We start from the raw sequence: 23,622 nt of genomic DNA on the forward strand, positions 1-23,622 counted from the left end.
GGGTCCATGAGATCACATCAGATTAGTTTTTCTCTGAAATTCATCTTGATGTTTTCAGAAATAAGTAAAAGAAAATCGCATCGCAGCAGTCGCAGGTTGTGAATGAAATTCATCGTGACAGCAGAGGTCAATATGACCTCATCCTGTCCTCCTGTCCTGTACAGATGTGATGTAACATTACAGCTGCTGATTCAGCTCCTCTGTTCCGGGACAGTTTATAAACCCACACGACAGCGGTGAGGTTTGCGATGAAGGTGCAGGAAGCTGATCTCCAGTCAGCTGTTAATGGGACTTCTTTTTATCCCAGGGATGCTGTAGGAGGAGTTGCGTGCCGCCTGGAGTAAACTGCGCCTGCGCGAAGGTGCAAGTCGGACACCAGAGAGAATTATGTAAAAAGCGAGATAGTTCCCTTTTCACTATTTCCGTTTTCGGGTGTCACATGGTAGAGGATGAAGGGGAGAAATGTATTATTCTACCTATTTTCAATATTCTCGTTTAACTGATAAATAATTTGAGTATTTGTTTCTGGACCTGTAGCCTGCTATTTATATATTTAGCTTTGCTTCTGTTAAGTCATCATGAATTGTAAACACACCTGAACCTGTGTAGTTCTTTAAAATAGCTTTTTTTAGCGTTTTGGTCTAAGGCAAAATATGTATCCTATTAGTAGTGCTTAGCATATTATTAGTTAAATTAGTTATATAAATATTCTGGTGCCAATAAACGTCTTGAATTCAAGATTTAACGTAGAAAGTAGACTATAGAAGGTATGAATAAAATGGAATTAAGGTATCAAAAGTAAAAGTACTCACAATGCAGAATGACTCGTTTTATTTATTCTAATATTGGATTATCATTTTCATATGGAAAAGGTCACAAAAAAGATACTAAATAATACTAAATCAGTGTAGCACAATAATAATTATTAGGAATTAATAGGAATAGTACTGAAATGCTGAAATGTGGTGTGAACCATCTTGCTGTTTGAATCGAATGTTGTATCTTTGACGATGACAGGCGGCCTCCTCGGCTGCTTGCGTGACTTGTAACGTCACGTAACGTACGTCGCGTCACGCCGCACCACCTCTCTCCTCTCTCCTCCCTTTGTGCAGTTTGACAAGCCCCTTCTCGACCAGGACAGGAACACACAGAGGTAACGTTATGTGTCTTAATATTGAAACGCAACACAGCTGAAGTTATGTGTTTACTGCACTGTCATTGCTATCAGCCGGCGATACCATATGTTTCTACCAGGAGTCGGATGCAGCTCTGCGTGCAGAGAGAGCGAGCGATGCTAGGCCTGCTGCTAGCTTGTCCCCTGTCCACCTTGATAGCTAGCTAGTGCTAATCTGTTAGCACAGGCGAGGGCAGGGAGAGGCTGCCTCTTATAACCTCTTTGTCCGAGTCAAGTGCTCGCTGCTGTAATTCACTCTAATTTAGAGAGAGAGAGAATAGTTTTTTTATTTTCACAAACAAAACTAACGTTACAGCTAAAGTGGTGCTGAAGGGCAGAGATGTGTGAAACTTAAATGCTAGCCTCATGCTATGTGATTTGTGCCCTCTTTTCTTTTGTAAAGTTATGTGTGATTGCTGCTTAAAGACAGATTTCTTCAACCTAGAGTCATTAAGGTTTTAGCCCAGTACACCTCAGTAACGAGACTTTGCAGGCTGTCATATATACAGGTGGCGTCCTAGTCCAACGTCCTCTACAGGCTCTGACATTTCTGCATGGAGCCATGTGTGAAAGCCATAAGTGGGGTGTGTTGGCATTAGTCCACTTCCTGTCCCTGAGGACCAGATTCAGGGGGGGGGGAGACCTGGACCTGGACCTCGTGCGTTGTGTCAGAGCTGATGTTGCACTGGCTTTTTTTAGGAGGCCTACATTTTGAGGAGGACATAGTGGGTGCAGAGAAACATCTGGGGCCCAAACGTGCACAATGATGCAATGCAGTAGATGTGTTCGACATGTCACAACTGGAGCACAAAGGGTGGAGCTGTTGCAGAGTGACACTTTGAGGTAGAACACGCCTTAGCTCATTGGTGTAGCTCACAACAGGCTGGTCAGGGAAATTAAATGAGGACAAAGAGGTTCACACACACTGTACATGAGCGTCAGTCCAGAGGGTGAGCAAACAGTCCGCTTTGTGCCTCCGTCTGTGGCTCCCATTGTCCTTTCTGAACTTGGCTTTTTCCACTTTGAAACAATGTCTAAATATGTTAAATTACATTAACTTACGCCAAAATGTGACACCTGCGTACAAGCTGGCCTCTATGCTGACAAGTGTGTGTGTGTGTGTGCGTGTGTGTGTAAGCCAATAACTTCATCAGACTTGTACCTTTTCATATCCATCATTGACCTCCAGTCTCTCCAGCGGCCCGCCTTCCTCTTTCAGCAGCACTTCACATCTGATCTGTCAGTTTGCTTACTGTGTCTTTCCCCTCCGCTGTGACTGGTTTTCTGTCTGTCTTTAAGGTGTAACACAGCGGGAGGACAGCCAGAGACCGTTGTGTTGTTTAGTTCTCTGCCATGTGTTCAGTCAGAGCCTTGATCGTTCCTGCTTCTCTTTGCAGATCATGGCCGTACCTCCCACCTACATTGACCTTGGAAAGTCTGCCCGGGATGTTTTTACCAAAGGATACGGTGAGCACCGCGCAGCCAACCGCACTCGCTTATTTCACCGACTTGTACAGCAGTATCGTATGGAGGGAGAAGGGGTTCAATCACAGTAGAATACTGCTATGATGTGAGGCCTACGATAATAACGATCGTATGAAGATGATTCTGAGATTCACACATTTAACAGGAGAGCAGAAAGTGGCCATTCTCTATATATTTAATGCATTATAAAATACTTCAGCTTTTACATACTTTAATAGAGTTTAATCTATGTATCAAATTCTAAGTTGAAGCCACTTTTTAACACAGCGAGCAGCATATAGTCTGTACTCGTGTGCTTTAAAGACTTGACAAAGCTCCTCCAGAGTCATTATATATTATATACTATTTTCCCAGTTTGTACAGTACTACTACCTGTGACGTGAAAGTTTTCGAGTTTTGAAACATGTTATTGTCAGATTGCAAAATCATGGTAAAACACTGAGCTCTATGAAGCTCCATGAAGGATATGGAGACCATTGGTAGCCTGTAGTGTAGTGGCGTACTGTTACCTTGTTAGTGCTAATCTGTAAATAATTAAAACATATAAAACGGGAGGCTTTTTATCGCTTCTACATTTAAAGTTTTCTGGAAAGCAGATAAGCAATGGTCAAACTTGTTGCTAGTTTTATTTCCACATCACTCTTTACACTAGAAGAACAGTATTTCTTCCTGTATTGTGCTGTGTAGTAATCAAGGAGATTTCTTGCAAGATTCGATGCAACGCTTCCTCTCGGGCACAATGCCCAAACGACTCAAACCAGTTACTGCTCTGTTGATAGCTAACATGGAGAGGAGTTAGAGGATGTGGGCGTGTTTTGTGCGTACAGTACACACAGCTGTGCTCCAAGGGTGACTGACTGACGCCCAGTTAATATCTCGGGAACTCCCGGGTTGTTGATTCACCGCAAGCTTGGGCAGTGACAGTAATTCATCCCTGTGAGTTTCACTGCAGGCTTGCGGTGCTCACATGGAACAAATTGAGTCCATCACCTTCACAGAACAAGTCTCGGCTTTGCATGAGGATGGACAGTGAATTAGTTGAGGATTTAGTGAGGGGGAAGCTGGATATGTACGAGGCCAGACAGTACATGAACATGGCGATCTCTGGGTCGTGTGAAGTGCGGTTGGTTAAATCAACTGATGGCTGTTATGCTGGGTAAGGCCAGGATCTGTTTAACCAGCCTTCTAGCTACTATTCATAACCGACGGCACTAATGCGCTTGCAGAATCTACGTCAAATCAATACCCACTTTCAGTCAGTGGCATGTAAATAACTTTAAATGCACTCTGGAGGCTGATGAACGGCTATTTCACTGACACTAATCAATGACTTGATTTGAAGGGTTTGGAAATATCTAAAGGGATTCTTTAAATGTCTATTAACAGAATTAGAAGATGATTTTGCATGCTTAAGACTCATGTTCAATATTGTCTGTTTCAGGCTTTGGGGTCATCAAGCTGGACTTGAAAACAAAGTCTGAGAATGGACTGGTAAGTCGTCGGCAGTCATTATCAGATTATCAGACTGCAGCTGTCCTATCATAGCTTAAGAGGCTCCTGGCTGATCATTAGGTGTCTGGCTATCTGATCTCCTAACCATCGCCAGGACACTTAAAGTTTACTGAAAGTCAAATAGATTTCTTCACCTTGTTAATGTTCCCTCAGTAGTTTGGATAGAGTTTCTGTTCCAGGGTGAGATCAGTACTACGTCAATGTCTACAACCCTATATATTACGGTGCAAGACATCAACAGTACAATGATGTTAACGTGGTTATGTACCTGGCTGTGTGACCTGTCAGTCTGACTCTAATAACACCATCTGCAGGAGTTCACCAGCACGGGCTCTGCCAACACTGAGACCAGCAAGGTGGCCGGATCCCTGGAGACCAAGTACAAGTGGGCGGAGCACGGACTGACCTTCACGGAGAAGTGGAACACCGACAACACCCTGGGGACCGAGATCACCATTGAAGACCAGGTTGGTGATGCGCTGTTGGGGGGGCAAAGAAGTATGGATACAAAATACAGCTTTGAGTGGCATCAACTGAAGTTTATTTATTCTGTTATGTCTTGCTTGTCTATTCCACAGTTGGCTAAGGGGCTGAAGCTGACGTTCGATTCCTCCTTCTCACCAAACACCGGGTAAGAAGAGCTCAATGAGAAAAAGGACGATTGAGTTAATTTCAGTGACAAATCAAGAGTTCAGTGGAATGAAGTCGAGCCTTCCTTCATGTGCTACTGGAGCTTCAGTAAATGGGTTTAAACAATTCATCAAAAGCTACGTGGCCATTTCAAATACGTTGCATTTCTACTGGCAATTCAGCAAAACTAGAATACACACAAACAATATTTAGCAAACATACAGTAACAGTAACATGGGTGTGTTTAAATCCGAGCTATTTCGCTGCCTAGTCCAGCCTTACTGTGCTGTGATTGGTGGATTATCTGGCGATAGCAATGTACTTTCCTTCACTGCGACAAAAGTGAGTGGCTGGCTAGTTAGCTGGCTAGCTTGCTAATTCCGCCATGATTTCATGCAACACCTGTTAGAGGAAATGAGCCGAACTCAAGGCAACAAGTACTTGCCAATCACAGCACAGTAGGAAGGCACTAGTGTAACACTCTTTGGGATGAAAAATAACGCATGAGCTACAGTATTTGCACAATTGCCGAATAGCTAACATGAGCTAGCTCGCCAGTTGATTTGTAATGCTAACGGTATCAGTAACGGTGCCTGTTGAAGTGCCTCTAACAATGTCTGTAAGTATGCGTGACTAAAGGGTTGCAGTCTGTAGCTCTGATATACTTCACTACTTGAGTTTTTATTTCTTTGTCACAGCTGTGTGATGTTTCTCGCTCTGGGGAACCTTGTCCTCTGACGTTAACATCCTTTTCTCTCTCCTGGACTTTCCTGCCAGCAAGAAGAGCGGCAAGGTCAAGACGGGCTACAAGTGCGACCACATCAACCTCGGCTGTGACGTCAATTACGACATCAACGGTACGGCCATCCACGGCGCAGGCGTGGTGGGCTACGAGGGCTGGCTGGCCGGCTACCAGATGACCTTCGAGGCCGGAAGGAACCGGGTCACCCAGAGCAACTTTGCAGTTGGATTCAAGACGGACGAGTTTCAGCTCCATACGAATGTGTAAGACTACACAAAGCAGCAGATGGTCATAAATGCATCCTTCCATTGTACCACACACAATGCGTTTCTAATGCACTTTCGAACGACCACGGTGCCTTTAAACCTTGAGTTTGAAACTGAGCCAACTATTTATGTAACTATACACTCTGATATTGGGTTAGGGTTTCTGTCCTGCGGTACTTGAACTTAAGTCATGGGCTTAAAGCTTTAACTGTAAGTGAAACTACTGATTCCAGATGGCTGACCGTGGCTGGACAGAGGCCTTCGGTTTTTCTTGTCCTTGTCTGGCTGACTAACTTGTCGCCCACTTGGCTGTGTGCCGGGGCACCCAAACTTATTTTTACACCCAGGTGATGGGATTTACTGTAATGCCAGTGAGACGGAGTGAGTGAGTGAGTGAGTGAGTGAGTGGTTGGCAGACAGACAGGGCCTCAGTGAAAAGGCAGAGTGAGGTAGCGTCGGAGAGACGGGGCACCGAGTTTGTCCTGTTTCCTGCTGTGCTCCTGGCCGAGCCTGTCTGGTTCAGTGTACAGCTGATGTGGTTATGTGAGGTCAGACAAAGTATACTGTAGGCTTTACATCACTGACCGTGTGCCCATCTGAGGAGCTCTTTAACACACATGCATAACAACAACTAAGGTATTCTTTATTTACAAAACACAAAACTATAACTTATTCGTTTGAGGGAGAAAATATCACCTCTAGGGAATCCTTTTGCGTTGCATTTACATATATTCTGATCTGCTATTTTTCCCTCAGAAATGATGGCACCGAGTTCGGTGGCTCCATCTACCAGAAGGTGAACGACCAGCTGGAGACGGCCGTCAACCTGGCCTGGACTGCCGGAAACAGCAACACCCGCTTTGGCATCGCTGCCAAGTATCAGATTGATCCTGACGCGTCCTTCTCTGTGAGTAGTGTGTAACCTGTAGTAGTAGTAGTAGTAGTGGTATAGTCACGTGTTGTACGATGACGATGTCCCTTTATTGATCCCTATTCAGAATTGTCCATTTTTAAACTTCTTCTACAAGGAATTCATAATGCAGCATCAGATTCTTAACCTTTCGTTGACCAGAGAGGCTTTGACAATATGCACCACAACTAGTCACGTTGCTCCAATCAGTCCGTTCACAATCTTCTCTGCATGACCAACGTGGAAGGATGGATGCAAATCCATGTTGTGATTACATCTCATTTAGTTAAGAGAAGCCTCATCGAGTCTACAGAAAGGCCCAGGCTGATGCCAATCACATTAGTCCTTAAATCCCACTCACAGCAGAGCCAATTAGTGTGAATGGTAGTTTGTTAGTGTAATTACACGTATTTCAACGACTATTAATAACATGTTAATAACACGGCCAACGTGACACTCTGAAGTGGTACAGTTTATAGTTTTAGCACTTTTTAAAAGTTTAGATTTTGTTAACATTTAACCCCGGAGAAGGCAATGCATTGCCCCGCATCGGCATGGTCCATTCATCTGTTAGTGATATGTGTTCTTTGTATGATTTTCATCTGCGGTTCTCATCTCACACAGGCCAAGGTGAACAACTCCAGCCTGGTGGGCCTGGGCTACACTCAGACTCTGAAGCCAGGTGAGTGCGCTCTGCTTAAAACGGGCAAAAACATGCACCACAAGACCACAATATCTCAACATGTATCTATTTATTAAGACACTAATTCACCTGGTGTGTGTTTGTCTCCGCAGGCATCAAGCTGACACTCTCTGCTCTCCTCGATGGCAAGAACATCAACGCCGGCGGCCACAAGCTCGGCCTCGGCCTCGAGTTCCAGGCGTAGGAGGACGAGGCCGCCGTCCTTCCAGTCCTCCCAGCACACACGCATTCCCCACCTAAAATTCCAAATCCTTAATTGATTAGCTAGCCCTCACGAACCCCCCCCCCCCCCCCCAGAGTCCCCTAGACATGCTACAGCTGGAGCCAAGACAGAAAGCAGGTCAAGTCGTTCTTGCAACGATCCACCACTTTTTTCAAAGGACCACTTTAAGGGAATCATCATATTTTCAAACAGAGCTGAGTTCTGAACAAAACTACAACTCGATTAACAGAAAGTTTTATCTTGAATAGCTTGCAAGGGGGAAAAAGTAGCGTTGAGTGCAATCATGTTTGCCTCACTATTTTGTCTTTTCACTACAATCGTACACGATGCTTTAATTTGAGAGTCTCTGCTTTCCAATGCAGATGACAAGGGAAAGGGCTGTTAGCATGGAGTTGAGTAGTTACACCACCAGATGGTGCTGTTGCAAAGCACCGTTTAAGCACTCCTTGCTCAGCAGTGGTAGCGGTGATACAACCGTTTCATTTTCTCACTCCTGCACTGGAGAGCTCTTACGTCTGTCTTGATATATTATTCAGTGGGAAGGGTTAGTTGTCCCTGATGTTAGCAGCTGTCATTAGCTCAAAGACACTAAACCCCAATATGGACATTGTGTGTTTTTCGTCTCACTTGTTTATTTCTTTGTGTCTGTGCATTTGGTGTGAAAAATGTCTTTTGTTACATATAGTAAAAATTATTTTATTGATAGACTTGCATAGTTTAATCCACCTGTGAAGTCTTACAAAGGCAAAGACCCGTCGGTTGTTCCTGGTCGAGCAAAGGGAGGGAGACCTATCGTGCACACAGTTACACTCCTCTGGATACGAGTTACAGAACTTCTCTAAGGGAGGATGAAGATTATGATTACAGTGGACAGGAAATGGTAGTCTTCCACAACTGGTTATGGAAATCATGCTTAGTGTATTCGACAGTATTGTCGTTCCTTGAATAAAGAACATCTTGAACCAGTTTGATTGTTTATGCTCTTTTGTCACATAATGTCTTGCATCTTGTGAGGACTCATTTCGACCCATGTTTATTTAAAGTTCTGTGAAAATGCTTTTGATCAAATAAGACGGCCATTTGCAACAGCTGAAGACAATTTAAAAAGCGTTTTAAGGCAGGAGACAACAAATAGCCGTACAATTTACATACAAAAGAGGACAAGTGCAGCTTGAACAGTTAAAGATGTCTGCCTGTGGGATTAAGTGAGCTTAAAAATGTCCATTAGTAAATAATAAATCGGGTCAGGCACCCAGGTGAGCTCCTGCATTAATGAGTCTGATGGAGGAAGGCACAAAGCTTGACATGGCTCTCTCACTCTTCAATGGGAGTGACCTGTATCTGCAGGTTGAAGGCCATGTTGACATGTCTCAGGTGTAACTGATCAAATTAATTATGGCCCTGTTGTATTTAGTCACAGCCATTCCAGCGGGCCAGCATGCACAATACCAGGGCCTTAATCAGTTATTAATTACACCTGTGCTTACCCTGCAACACTATGTCAAAATGGCTGCCGTGAAATGGTGCGTGTGCGTGCGTGTGTGTGTGTGTGTGTAAAAATCCGTGACAAGCTGCTTGGTCTTGAAGACGTCGAGGTCACCTTACACCAGTGTCCAGCTCAGAGACCGGCCCCTCAGAGTGCAACACATACATCGTTGAATAAATCATTTTATGGTGGAACAACAACGTTTAACGTCCTCATTGTTAATCCAAAACAATGAGGAGCAAAGACAGTGTCACGAAAACAATTATATAAATGTCAATATTAAGACATTTAGACAAAGATTTATCTATTTGGAGGACACAACGTTACAAGCAACTGTCACTAATTGCAACAGACTCAGACCACATGCACCCACTTTGTCATCGACTCACGCGCATCCAGTTTGTCATCGACCTCACGCGCATCCTCCTATGTGGCCATGTGGAAACCACGCCCCTTCAGTTACTCACGCAAACAACATGGCGACGTGCAGGAAGATGGTGCGAAACAAGAGACATATTTGCGCTCTTTCGCTGATTATTTGCATCCAAATGTTAACCAGCGGCTGCCTGTCAGCTCCGTTAAATACCACGACGGAAGGTATGTTATACTGAAGTACCCGTATGTTTGTTTATTTAAGGAAACCAACAGCACTGCTAGTTAGCTAGCCAGTGTCAGATAGCTAGCTAGCTTAGCAACCACGGTGTCAGACGAGAGGGACGATGGCGGAAGAGTCTTAAAATAGTACATTTATTCTGAGTCATTATCAAACTATTATAATACAGTTAAACAGAGTAATTTACTAAATAGAGTGATTTTGAGGTTTTAAATATGACTACGCAGTGGCGTGATGTTTGGCAATGTTTGGCCATAAAAAACAACTCGGAAACCAGCAAACAGGAAGTGATGTTTCACAACAAAGTTCAAGCTCGTGACCTTTTATTGGATGTAATGTAGCGTGTATATCGAGCAGTTAACTCTGTAAATGTCTGTTCTATGATAACTGTGAGACAAATGTCATTGTAGTTAAAGGGTCTACTTTGTGATACCCCTCGGGTGACTCCTTTAGGAGCAGTGATTTGTGGTGGACAGACAGTGACATGGTCCAGATGTCCTTGTCATATATCTGAGCTGTTAATTAACCTTCCTTTTGTCAGCTCAAAAAAACCTTTTGAAGTTTACCATCAATGAACTGGGACCACAGCAAAGGCTGTGAAATTGCTCTCAATGGCAAGTTCTGTGTTGCATAAGCGGACTTTGACTGTGTGTAGTTTGTTGGTTGAAATCTGTTGAGATAAGTGGTGTTGATATCCTTGCCCGTGTTCTTTACAATTTTTAAATGAAGACCGTGTGTCGGTTGCTTCATTGTTGCAGTATTGTGTTTGCTGGGTTTGGCCCATTTCCTTTTCACGTTATGACGTTGCCACGCCATCGTCATCGCCATATTCACTCAAACAAATCATCTCTACATGTATTATTGTGATAAAGATGCACTGGTGCAACAAACATCCACACGGACATATAGACTGTTAGGAGCAAAGAAATGTCTATGAATGGACTGTTTTCTCTAGAATTTGTCACGCAAGTCTTGACATCTGACATCTGACATTACAAATGACGCGCTTTGTTTCATTTTTACTTTGTGGGCCTCGAATTCACATCTGTATCCGATTGCAACATTTATTGGCTTAACGTGTCCTCCGCTTTGAAGTATTGTAAGTTGCATGAACTCTATTGACTCATGAAATCAGATCGTGACACATCATTAATGTGCTGTACTTATCTCTAACTCTTGGGCATCATCCCATGCATCATGTGGGATTAATGTGAATAAAGCTAATCCAAGAGTGGAGGAAGATCCCCAAGTACTTATGGACGAGATGTGTGATTTATTTATTTTTGGGAAATATAAGAATACTTAAATAATAAGACTTTTGTTAAGTCTTAAAGGCTGACTTTCCTACATGCTGTTTTGCCTCTATCAGTCGCTGCCACAAAGATCTCCTGTGACGTGGTTATTTATGCTGGCCGTGGCCCATGTGTATGAATAGTTCCTTTCTTCTCTTGGGGACGTCTTACCCCGTGCTTCAAGTCCCAAGTGTTCTCCTCCCGTCCTTTCCTAAGCAACGCCTCCTTAGTCACACAGGATGGAAATAATGTTCACACACTTGTTGGTTAAATGGTTTCATTGATTCAGCAATGCAGGCCAGATGCACAAGTTCAGCTCTCATTTAAAGGTGCAGTAAGAAACTGTCGGGGTTCTTAAATAAATCTAAAGTACTTCTTTTAATTTTGAGACGGAAATGTAATGTTTTTTTGTGTTTTAAAGGAGAGAAGTTGGTCATGACGTTGGGGCAAGTTTGCATGTTATTACACTCAAAACAAGCTGCTGTTTACTACAAATCAAAGTCAACTTTCCAGTTTTTCTGTGGCAGCTGGAGGATGAACTGCCTCTTAGTAGGAGGTTCACATGGTGTGGTTGTACTACAGACTCCTTTCAGTTGTAAGTTGAAGAACATTAATTACCTGTAATGTCAGTACGTCACTTTAGATGAAAGTGTTGTTCTTGAGATGGGGTGAAACTTAAAATTCAGATTGAATTTGGACTCATTGCACATTATATATTATATTAGCAGGTAGGCTTAGAAAGTAAAGAACCCCTCCCTGATTGAAAATACATATTTTGTTTACATGCAAATGTTTCAAATTGTTATTTTGAAGTGTTTTCAGGAGTGTTTCATCAACCTAATAATATATATTGTCTTGCATTGTTTTTCCCTCTCACCTGACAGCACCAATCCAGGAGAATCGAGGGGGAATCACATCTCAAAATGTTACCACTGCAAACAAGAAAGCAGATGACACACAGCCTCTGCCAGCTCAGCAGATTTCAACAACTATAACAGATCCCAAGAAGCCTGCGACATCTGCTGGCGATGACTCCTCTGACGCACAGGCTCCTTCAGACATCCCCGGAACAGCCACTGGACCAAAAACGTCTGAAGTGCTCGATAAAACAAATCCAGCCATCGTCATTGACTCCTCTGATAAGACAATGCAGCAAGGACCCATCAAAAATGGGGACGCAATAGCAGTTGAGGACGCAGGCAAGGCTGCTGCGGTCCCAGACAAAGCTGCTGCGGTCCCAGACAAGGCTGCTGCGGACCCAGACAAGGCTGCTGCGGACCCAGACAAGGCTGCTGCGGACCCAGACAAGGCTTCTGCGGTCCCAGACAAGGCTTCTGCGGACCCAGACAAGGCTTCTGCGGTCCCAGACAAGGCTTCTGCGGTCCCAGACAAGGCTTCTGCGGTCCCAGACAAGGCTTCTGCGGTCCCAGACAAGGCTGCTGCGGTCCCAGACAAGGCTTCTGCGGTCCCAGACAAGGCTTCTGCGGTCCCAGACAAGGCTGCTGCGGTCCCAGACAAGGCTGCTGCGGTCCCAGACAAGGCTGCTGCGGTCCCAGACAAGGCTGCTGCGATCTCAGACAAGGCTGCTGCGATCTCAGACAAGGTTGTGACAAAAGATGCTCCTGAAGCCCCCCCAGCTTCTAGTCCAGAAGTTCCCGCCACCCCTTTCAAAGTCCCTGAACCATCCAGACCTGTAACAGAGGAGACAGAGGAATATGAGTCCAAACCCTCCACCGTTCTGAACCCATCCACAGGGCAGGACAATGATCCACATGGGCAGACTCACAGTGGACCTTCACCTCACATCAGTCTGGATGATTACACAGATGATGACGACGACGCCAACGCCGATGACACTGCCTACGAGGACAACGACATCTTTGAAAACAACAACGACGAAGACGACGTCGACGTCAAAGACCAGAGTGTGAGCAGGCTGCAGCCGAATGGGATGGAGGACACCCGTTACAAGGGAGCGGACAGCTACAACACGGAGGATGAGGACTCCCACTTCTTCTTCCAACTGGTCATCCTGGCTTTCCTGGTGGCCATTGTTTACATCACCTATCACAACAAGAGGAAGGTGAGTGTCTGCATGAACTGCTCAGGATGTAAGAGGCCAGAGATGATGATGATGATGATGCAGCATGAGTCTGGTTTGCACGGGGCTGATGGTACTTCAGCCGTTACCATCTGCTGCCAACAGTTTTGACAAGAACTTCTTAAATCTGAGGTTTTGCTGGTTGTCTTTTATTATATATTGTTATAAGTTCAATTGTTTTTGAAAGAGAATTAGGCATTCTTACATCCAGAGCCTGAGATTTCACCTTTGGTCCATGTACTAGATGAAGAATCAGGTTAATGGATAAAAAAATAAAGAACCATCACACAGTCCTGTAAAACACTGCATGCTGTACTTTGTTTGGGGTAAAAATTCACGAAATCTGTAACCTGTTCAGACACAGTAATGTATTTGAATTACACTTTGAATGCAAAATCAGTGTCTGAAATATATACCTTCATGTAGGGCTGCAAACTAACCATTTTTTTCATTGTTGATTAATCTTTTTTTAAATGGATCGATTGTTTAATCTGTAAAATGTCAGTCAGTGTTCCCCAAAATGGCATCCTCAAATGTCTCTTTTTAGTCCAGAGTGGAGTAAAGGAACCCCAAGATATCTACATTTAAGAAGCTGTAATCATAGTATTTTGACTGTTACTCAAACCGATGAATTAATTACCCAAATAAGTGCTGATTAATGGTTGACAACTAGTCAATCAATCGTTCCACCTCTCGCAGCTTTTTAAATGTACAAAACTCTACATTTTGGAGTGAAACAATGAGGATTTGCCTGAGCCGTGTAGAGTTGAGAGGACTTTCTCGTGAACCTGCATGATTTCATCTAAATGTTTATGTAATAGAAAAGTTAGAGATCTTTACAGTGTAACAAAAACGGTCGATATCCTCAGATCTCAGCACTGCATTCTTTAACTAGTTACAAACAAAGCGTCACATATTGTGGAATATGTGCTCGTATGTAGCACAACAGTGTGACATCTTTGCTTCATCCTAGAGGAAGTTCTCTCTGTCAAATCAGTAGAGACGGGTTTCATATTCTACATTATGCTGACCCCGTGTTAATATGGATTTTACAGCTAAAGTAAGGATTCCAATCATGTAGTCTTTCATCTTTTTCTGCTAGCCTGTCCAGAAACAGTTTCACTTGATCAGCACTTGTACATCTATCGGATTAATTTGATCTCTATTCTGCATGTCTCGTCTTCCTCAGATCTTCCTCCTGGCTCAGAGCCGGCGCTGGAAGGACGGTCTGTGTTCCCGCAACACCGTGGAGTATCACCGCCTGGACCAGAACGTGGACGAGGCCATGCCGTCCCTCAAGATGACCCGGGACTACGTGTTCTGATGAACCAGACCTGCACAGACCTGCTCAGAGCCAGCTGGCCTTTGTGTTCGGCCAGTCCTGTTGTTGAGACGCTGCGCTTTGTCCCGGAGCCTCACTGATGCTTTCTGAGACTTATGTCTTCGGGATAGAATTCTGTTTATTCGAGACTTTTCTGTTGTCTGCATAGAGAGATTTTTACTTTATCTGTTTTTCTTATTTGTTATATTATTTGACTTCTTGGGATTTCATATTTTGGTTTATTCGGGGTCTTTATATTTGTCTTTTTTGAGAGTGTTTTAGTCTTGCTAATGGGTCAAAATATAGTGCTTAATTATTACAGTTCATTATTTACCCCAAGATTAGTTCTAGGTTTCTCTCCCAGCAGTTAGCCAAGATATGAATTAACACACAAAGCATTTTCTTTTCAAAGCACTTGTTGTCATGCATACGTTTGTATACAAACAAAGCTAGTAATCCTGCAGGATCTGATGCATATATATGCAGTCATTCCCAACAACTCTCCAGCGCTCATGTGGAAATGGTCCATTTGTCATCGATCTTATACAGTAAGAAGTGAAGTACTGTAAAATGACAAAAAACTAAACATTGGGAAAATGTATTTAAATGCAGCAGTTCAAAATATACCTGTGTTTCATTTGTTTTATCTCACAAAGAAAGAAATCACATAAAATGCAGTTCAAATGACTTTTTCACCTGTTTAACTGCTTCCTGTCGCACCTTTGCAACAAGTGTATAAAAGCCTTTTTCATTTAGATTTGACCTTCTATGAGGGAAGTGAAGTCTGTTACATGTGGGGAAGTTAAGCTGCACATACAGTTAAGGAGGCTCCATGGGCTGAAGCCATTTAAATGAAGACAGGCACTGAACACTGTTCAGGTTAGAATGTACTAATACAATGTGGGAGAAGTCTTCCCCCGTGTTCATCGGTTTATATTTTACTCGTCTACGGTACCGCTTGTACTTCTACCCCCCCCCCCCCCCCCCAGCCCCAGATTTTGCTATGCAGAAGTCCTGTTTTTTATGACTTCGGTGAAGTCTCTATTAATCCCTTATGGTCTTCCTTGTGGTTCCCTCATGCTCAGACACAACTTTTCATTTGTAGCTACTTCCTGTCAGTTTGGTGGACTTATATCTGTTAATCAGAAATCTTACACGCTCTGTGTGGCCTGACCACAAACACGAAGAACAGACCGCTTCCTAGTCATCACAGCCTCACGTGTTTCTGTCCGTCGCCGTCTCATGCCTTCAATTGAAATGCCGTAACAGCCACATGAATCCGCATATTTTGTTATTAATCTCTCGTCGCCTTCTGCCAGTTGTTTGTCTTGTCCATCTATAGAAGTTCCAGTGGTTAGTTTGATGATGGGATTTGCACTGTGATGTTCAGTCATATTAGAGTATGAGAGGAGGAGCTTTACGTAAAGATGGTGGATCAACACTGCTCTTGCAATCAACAGTTGAAAACTGTACAATCTTTTTTTTTTGTCAATAAAGCACAAATTGTGTACAGTCTTACCTGTTATATTTTTGTTGCCTTCATGTTTGACCCACTCTAGTGATTCATCTATGGTACTCTTCTTCTGAGTCGGATGAAGAGTGTTTTACATCACACAGCCTTCTGTTATCGGGCTCTTTCATGCAGTAAATTCTCAGCTTAACTGTGTTGGCATCACTGACTAGACGGTTACTTTGATCTCCTGTGATCCTAATGGGCTCACAGGTTGTATAATTTAATTACAGCAGTCGCAGACCGAGCTGAAAACCTGTAAATAGAAGTTATATATTTATATACTAAAGACATCTATATTTAGCAGCAGTTGATGCATACTATGTCTGCAAAAGACTACACTGTCTACATTAGATGCAGTTTCTCTTTTTATCTTTAGTGGTGAAACTACATAAAAAAGCAACTGCTGCAGAGCGACGAGTTGCGATAATGTTTTTTATTTGATGCGTAAGTAGTTAAGATGAACTGACGAACACTGTGTCCTTTCTCCCAGCCGGCATTTTGACTGGACTATGAAAAACACAGGTGGTGCTGACGACACTAACGAGGGCTCCTTTACAATCAAGTGTCCCAGTCAGCCATCTGTTAACTTCATTAGCTACACCTGTGCCTTTCCTTCTGCGACGTGTTCAAATGTCCTCTGTGGAAAAGGGTGTACATCAGGACTGCTGGAAGGAATAACAAGTGACTTCACCACAAGGAGGCAGTACGCACACACTCATATCTAATGAGGGGAAGCGGTGAGTCTCTGCTCTGTGTCTAACTAACTGAACGGTACCACACACACTGTGAGAGAGACAAGAACTGACTCCCCGTCGGATTGTTGCCTGAGCAAATGAAAAATGGTTTCAACCGCTTTTCTTAAATAAATAACATGTCAGCATGATAAAAGGGAATTTGAGCCAAACACATTTATACTTCCTTTGCACCAACGTGTGGTGGGAAGTGGAACCCACTTGCACTCTCTCAGAAACACCAAAGGGAGAAAACCTGGGCCTGTGTGTGAATCTTTAATGTCACACAAAACCAAAGAGATGGATTTTCTGGACAGCTAAAAGTATAAAAAAAGAAGTTTATCGTGGCATGTGTGTCTTTTTAAAGTTGGTAAACATGCAGAGAGTGACAAGACAGATGGAAGCCGAGAGAAAGAAAGACGGACACGCATATCTTTGACTAGTCTCCTTAAGATGAATGGCTGCCAGCCTGCCACAGGCTGTTCATGCAGCAGAATTAATCCGATGTGCTACAGACCTACACTGAAACATATTGCACGGTCAGAAACCAACAAATCTCTCGGAAATCATTCTGCTGCTCTTCAAACTGCAGCATGACATAAGAAAAGAATCAATCCAACAAGTGATACAAACCCAGACAAAGTTTCTCACTTGTATTACCTGTTTTGTCACAAAGAGTCTCTACTTTTGAACGCCATAAACAGAATTATCTTCCAGCTAGCGGGCGTTTTGTCAATGGACAATTTTGCAAAAGGGGAGTATTATTTTATTTTGACGTTAAACCATTCAGAAGGTACAAGAGGTGGTGGGAAGATGTTTCACAAGGAAACGATGTGAGGGATTCGCACTGAGCATGATTTTGCAGTAAAAGCTTCAAAAGGAAAATCTTGGATTCTTTTGCAGGTTTAAGAAAATTCTAAGTTGTATGAAAACTGCACTGAACATAAATTAGACCAAAATAAGTTAGGTTGAGTCTATCACAAAAACTATTGAAACAATTAGTAAAAGACTTAACGAACCTTTTGATCTAACTTTCATAAGAAATGTCTCAAGTGATCACGATCCTTCAGGTGAGGTTCCTAAAAAATAATAAGAGCAAAACTCACAAAAAAGTATAATTTTTCTTTTTTGACCAATGCTTATAAAATATCAATATTTGTATTCAGACAGGCAGATCTTCAGGTATGAACTCTGTGTTAAAAGGGATGTAATATGCTGTATTTAATTTCAATCTAACACACACACACACACACACACACACACACACACACACTCAAATACCTAAAACACTTATAAATAAACTGTTTAGACACCTGGTGGAGCCTCTAATTTATTCCAATCAAATTAAAATGATTATTAAATGATTTCTCAAATTATATTTTCGGTATTTCATCAATTATTCAGAAGTACAAATGGTTTTTTTGCGGCTTCAATAAATTATTAATTTAGTATTTTTCCCACTCACGTAGAGGAGATAATTAAATACCTAACTCTGCTGCAAATCATCTCAAATTAATTGGTGTTACAAAAGCCAAACTAATTCTAGCAAAAAAGCGACCTTGGAGAGTGTTCGTCATTATAACAGTAGCGCAGGTAGCTGTGCAGGCAGGTATGGGCTTCACCAAACAACTCATGATGGCTTTAACATTTTCTTTCCAGCAGAAAGATGGATAACTAACCTCTTCCCAAGGAAACCAGGAATAACACCACCGCTATAGCTTCATGGGAATAATTCACACAGCTGGAATGCATCTCTGACCAATCGAGCTCCTTGTGTGAAACTATCCATCAAGGCCAATTCTGACAGATATTGACCGATTTGGCTTCTCTGTAATAATTTCAGTATTTTCAGCATCTGCTGGATTTGGTTCGGACCCCCCCCATCTCAGCATGTATCGGCTTTTCACAGAGACATCACTATATTGAGCGCCAGGAGACCTGGAGGTATTGCAGTGGAACAGTTGGTCGAAGGTCAGAGCTTATCAAAGCGCATGCTGTAGTGATCAGATCATGTGGTCTGGCCCATTAGCTTCCTCCTCAGTGGTGCAGATCAAGGGGAAGACTCAAACAGGCGAGTCCTTCTCCAGAAGAGGGTTTTCGGTAGAGTTGTTCTTCAACATCAACCTTCACCAGATACTGTGCGTGAATGTCTGTTGTGTGAGATATTTCATTCAGAGTCCTGATGACTTAATATTTAGCCATCGACACATTTCAAAATCTGGTGACTCTATCATGCGATGACAATGTGCTTCCCTACGCTGTGACGTGTGTGGATGAAGCATCAAGATGTTAAATACTGATTTAGTGTGCTGGCTAGTTAGCTGTTTTAATGCTACAGCTACACAACATCAAAAAAAGACCACATGCTTTTATCTGCTGGACTTTGTCAACGTAACTTTAACATGCCAGACTTTTTAAAATGACCGTTCATGATAGCCATTAACCTTTATAATTAGCTTATGCTATTAGCGCTATACGCATAAGCTTATTGAAAGAGTAACAGGCTGGTATATGTATGCTAGCATTTAGCTTTATACAAATAATTAAATGCTTTGCACTAAAATGTCAAGATTTGGACCCAAATCCATCCATATATATTGGTTTTCAGCCAAAGAAGTTTTCGGGTTTAGTTACTCTTTAAGTTTTTCTGACTATGTTAGTAAAACACGTACGGTGTTCTGGCACAACATCACACTTGCAAGGTGCATGACAAAGGGAAGCAATCTGGAAGGATAAAAGCTCCAACAACACTTCTAATAATGAAAGACTGTTAGCCCCACGGGTCTGAAAACTTGTTTCATAATTAAGTTTGTCTCACACTGTTGCTAAAGTTTTTCAATATCCTGTGTTATAGCACCTAGTGCAAAGTGTTACCAGAGTAGAAGTCTAACAGGGGACCCGAGAGTTATGTTGATATATGTTGTGTTCAGGTTTTTACTCAGAAGAACTCCAAGTTTTCAACTCAGCAGAGGACTTTATTAGTGTCTCAGACGGGAGCGTCGGACTATCTGCATTTTTCGGACGGACAAATGAACTAGCCCTCGCTAACTTATTTTCTCAATGCTACATATGTCGGTTAGCGCTTTAAATATTCAAGATATCCTCACACAACTCTTCGTATGATATCCTACGAAAAGTAATATTTAAATTATTTGTGCATTTTTCAAAGAAAAACATAGAAAATGTGTCAATTTCCTCTCGTTACATGCATACGGTCTTTTCAAAATAATCTTCCGTCTTCACAGGAAACTCAGTTAAAAATCAAAATCACGTAGGTTTAGGAATAGATAGTCGTTCGGGTTAAAATGTGATTTAGCGGTCTTTATATGTCCTCCGTCAAGATAACGTGGGATATCTACAAATTACAACACATTATATTGCTTAGGTATTGCTATGAATGCTGTAGGAGACCAGCCTAATTATATTTAATGTTAGCAAAAAGAAAATTATGCAAATGTCACCCAATCTGCTTTCATCCGTCCACACAGCTTTCACAACACTTCCAAATGAGGCGGAGGGGTAATCGTGGATGAACGTGGGAACGAGGTGTCACATAAACCGACACTGGTGTCTATAAACCTTCTCCTGCTCCATGCCGACAGGCTTTCCTCTACACCTCTACACCTCCCTCCCTCGGGAGGCCACAATACCTCTTAAATGGCAGGGTGAATAGCAGTAACTCCAGGACAGAGTGTGGGTTATTTTGGTAGCACAGAAAGTGCAAACACAGCATGGTGTTAAGGAGTGGGATTTCAGGCCGCCAACCTTTAAAGGGGGAAACAATTGAAGCTTCAGGAGTTTCTGTATCTTGGATGGACTGGGATTCATCCGGGCGGCGCTGTGAGCTGATGTTTCATACTCTCAGAAAGTGGCTTTGTCCTTCTTTACCTGTGTGAACCCGCGTTGCTTTTCCAGCTTCCTTTTTATATTTAATTTCTCTGAGTTTCATGGCGCTGAGTCTCCCAGGAACGGCAAATAATAGCCACGGCCTCGGCTTTATGTTTTCTCCATTCTGTTTTATCTCTCAGAGTTTTGTGTCCCCGTGTTGACAAAGCTTAACCGCCCTTGTTCTTTATCGGCTGCTCTGAGTGGAGCCTCTTATGCTTTTGTCTCACCGCTCAGAAGAAAATAGAGGGGCGATCATCTTTGGAGAGGGTAGAGGCTCCTCAGCAACAAGAGAGGCAGAGACATCACCGGGGGGCCACGGAGAAAGACGGGAAGAGAGGTTGAGATTAGATGGAGCAGAAGTTTCCAATTATGTATTGTGCTGCACATACAGGACAGTATCACGAGAGAGAGGAGAGGGAAACATCTTGGAAATGCATGTATGGTGTGTATAATAAGTATGTGTCCTTCATCACATCTCTCTTCATCACACCTCGGTCCTTCTATGAAGTTATAAATCGTAAAAAACGTGTTATTTTTTAATTCAAACAATGCATCAAATGAGATGTACGAGACACACTGTAATACAAAGACACGTGTCACTTGCTGTGAGGATCCCACAGATAATATTCTACCATGGAGCTTATTATTTTGGTTTTCTGGCTTGAATATTCGGCTCTAATCAACCTAGTTTCCAGCAGCAGCTGTTTTCAGCAGGAAAGCTCTGATAGACGCACCGTCCCTGAGCCGGCCTAACTTTAGAGGCTTTGTCTTGTAGAGGGACATCTCCAAACAAGAGGTCAGAGGGCACCGTGAGTTCACGTTGCTCCCGGGGCCCTCTAGTGGTTGAATCTGGTCGTGACTTTCACACACCGGGCTCATTGAAGCAAAAAAACAAAGTCTTCTGAGTGAGCCAACACAATAAAATCAGTTTCAAGAAAAATCGTTTTGAATATCTTCACGTTTGAAGAACACCTGTCCCTTCCAGCGATAGACTCAAACCTGCAGTACGAAGCGTCGATCTTTCAATTCTTCCCTCCGTATCGGATCCCTCATTATGCCGCCTGTTTTAAGTCTTCTTCAAAGTTCTTGTCACATTCTACCTCACACTGCTTTGTTCTTCTCCCTTTTCCTCTCGCTGCACTCTGAACATTTTCCCTTATCGTCTTTTTTAAATTCTGTATCTTTTCTCTGCTCGAGGGACTTATTCTGTCCATCAAACCAGACTCCGAAGACTCTTGCTTTTAACTCTTTTGACTGTGACTGCCTTCCTCTCAGACGGTTTGGATCTGAGCATTTCATTGCTGTCTAATTTTGCCTCCCCGTCTCTTTCTCTTCCTCTCTCTTGCTCTCCTGCATTCTTCCTCCTCCTCCTCTCTCTGTCCTTCACATCATGCGTCGTACCTCTCAGCTCTGTCTCAATCTCACAGCCTCTGTCTCTTTGCTACTTTGATCTTCCTCTCCCTGCCTCTGATAAGCAGCCGGTTTGGTGGGTGTACATGTGTGTGTATTTTTAGGTATGTCTTCTTTGCATTAATTGGCCCTCCTGTATTTGGCTCGCTCTCAACAGTATTTCTCGGCTTTGGAGGAAACGTTCTCCTCTTGTTCTCCTCTGGCTATGAGAGATTTTTGCCCGGGGGCTTATTTTAACACTGATCCCAGTTTTCTGACAGAAAGGAGTCAGTAGATGAGTTTTTGTTGAGGTTGAATTATTTTTACGATTGAGATTTGACATGTTCTGATAATTAGCAGAATAGTTCTTTAATTCTCTGTAATTCATGCACATTAGCTTACAAGGACTTCTCTGTAGCAGTGCGTCTTTAGTCTACAGTCGGTGACAGTAACGCAGCGATGCTCGTACGTTTACTCCTAAATTGAGATGTTAACATTTCTACTTCGAGCAAACACAACTTTGCTTCAGTTCACTTTAGAATTGTATCCCTGTTTTTTTTAAATCGTATTTCACCTCTGACAAGTAAATTGACCCAAATTAGACTGACATCTGACCGATAGCCCAGATAAGACCCTCAATAAATAGTCCATGGTGGACCACAGCGAGAAGAACAAAACTAAATAAAAACGCACAATAACACAGCTTCCCACCTCAAATAATTTTCCTCTCCTCCAAACCTTTTTCCTGACGTGGCCAGTTTGAAGGGACTTAATTAATGAACAAACAAGACGTACAAAGTTACAGCCCATCAATTAAAAGATGCATCAACGTGACTCAGTGGCACATGAATCATCGACCCTACTTTCAAATAAACATTTGTCACCGTAACTGTTACGGCAAATATCGTCCATAACTCAAGACAGTCATTGCTCACACTGACACGCATCTCTTAAGTGATTAGATGCTCCGAGGGATTTTAATACCTATAAATCATTGCTAAATCAATTTTAAGTGTAATGACCATAAATAAACATGATAATCGCACAGTTTCTGAACTTTCACCTCTGTGTTACATGCTGTTATTTTCCATTTTCAGTGCTGCTGTTTACTTGAGTATATTTTGTGTGTATTTGTTGTTGCTATGGTATTTCATTGCATTGTATATTTTCCAGCAGCAAGTTTGTTTATTTGTTGAGAATAGTTCTGTGTACATAAAGCTTATTAATATTATAAATGAGGCTGAGGAAAGAAAAGTCTCAATCAGACATTGTGGTGGGTAGTATCAGACACACACACACACACACACATACACCCACACACACACTGACAATGTTGCAGTGTGTGTTCTTTGTACAGCATGCTGAACCCTCTTCTCGCCCTTTTGCTTCACTTTGATGAGGGCACCGTCGCTGCACAATAGAACAGAAGGTACAGAGGATAAAGCTTTTCTGGAGCAAGAGGGAAGATAGAAAGAAGGTGATGTGAGGCAGAGAGAGAGAGAGAGAGAGAGAGAGAGAGAGAGAGAGATATTGATGTTCACTGTGCAAACATTTTGCACCTTTAACTGTTGTGCAACCCTTTAAAAAAGGTGCTCCGATGTCCTGAGAGGACAAACATGTCTAGCATAAAATGTATTAATGTC

General features: G+C 42.7%; 2 protein-coding genes across 2 annotated transcripts; both read left to right on the plus strand.

Annotated features, from left to right (window-relative positions):
- Positions 1 to 1,034: 1,034 nt before the first annotated feature.
- Positions 1,035 to 8,611, plus strand: vdac1 (voltage-dependent anion channel 1). Its single transcript, XM_076102089.1, has 9 exons — positions 1,035 to 1,153; positions 2,572 to 2,641; positions 4,101 to 4,150; positions 4,486 to 4,638; positions 4,750 to 4,802; positions 5,579 to 5,806; positions 6,566 to 6,716; positions 7,344 to 7,401; positions 7,515 to 8,611. Exons 2-9 carry the CDS (start codon positions 2,575 to 2,577, stop codon positions 7,604 to 7,606), a joined length of 852 nt encoding a protein of 283 aa, XP_075958204.1. The 5' UTR covers positions 1,035 to 1,153; positions 2,572 to 2,574; the 3' UTR covers positions 7,607 to 8,611.
- A 979-nt stretch (positions 8,612 to 9,590) lies between these two features.
- cunh5orf15 (chromosome unknown C5orf15 homolog) lies at positions 9,591 to 15,983 on the plus strand. Its single transcript, XM_076101759.1, has 3 exons — positions 9,591 to 9,728; positions 11,921 to 13,119; positions 14,327 to 15,983. The coding sequence occupies exons 1-3, from the start codon at positions 9,608 to 9,610 to the stop codon at positions 14,459 to 14,461; spliced, it is 1,455 nt and encodes a 484-aa protein (XP_075957874.1). The 5' UTR covers positions 9,591 to 9,607; the 3' UTR covers positions 14,462 to 15,983.
- Positions 15,984 to 23,622: the final 7,639 nt, after the last annotated feature.

Source organism: Anarhichas minor, unplaced genomic scaffold, assembly GCF_050575085.1.
Source record: "Anarhichas minor isolate MPS153535 unplaced genomic scaffold, ASM5057508v1 ptg000027l, whole genome shotgun sequence".
NCBI classification, from domain to species: Eukaryota; Metazoa; Chordata; class Actinopteri; order Perciformes; family Anarhichadidae; genus Anarhichas; species Anarhichas minor.

Bases quoted from the DNA above. Each gene is read 5' to 3' on its own strand.
- vdac1 (XM_076102089.1), top strand. From the start codon at position 2,575: ATGGCCGTACCTCCCACCTACATTGACCTTGGAAAGTCTGCCCGGGAT. The intron at 4,639-4,749 runs GTTGGTGATGCG...TCTATTCCACAG, and splicing joins AGATCACCATTGAAGACCAG to TTGGCTAAGGGGCTGAAGCT. The intron at 4,803-5,578 runs GTAAGAAGAGCT...CTTTCCTGCCAG, and splicing joins TCCTTCTCACCAAACACCGG to CAAGAAGAGCGGCAAGGTCA.
- cunh5orf15 (XM_076101759.1), top strand. From the start codon at position 9,608: ATGGCGACGTGCAGGAAGATGGTGCGAAACAAGAGACATATTTGCGCT. The intron at 9,729-11,920 runs GTATGTTATACT...CTCACCTGACAG, and splicing joins GTTAAATACCACGACGGAAG to CACCAATCCAGGAGAATCGA. The intron at 13,120-14,326 runs GTGAGTGTCTGC...CGTCTTCCTCAG, and splicing joins CCTATCACAACAAGAGGAAG to ATCTTCCTCCTGGCTCAGAG.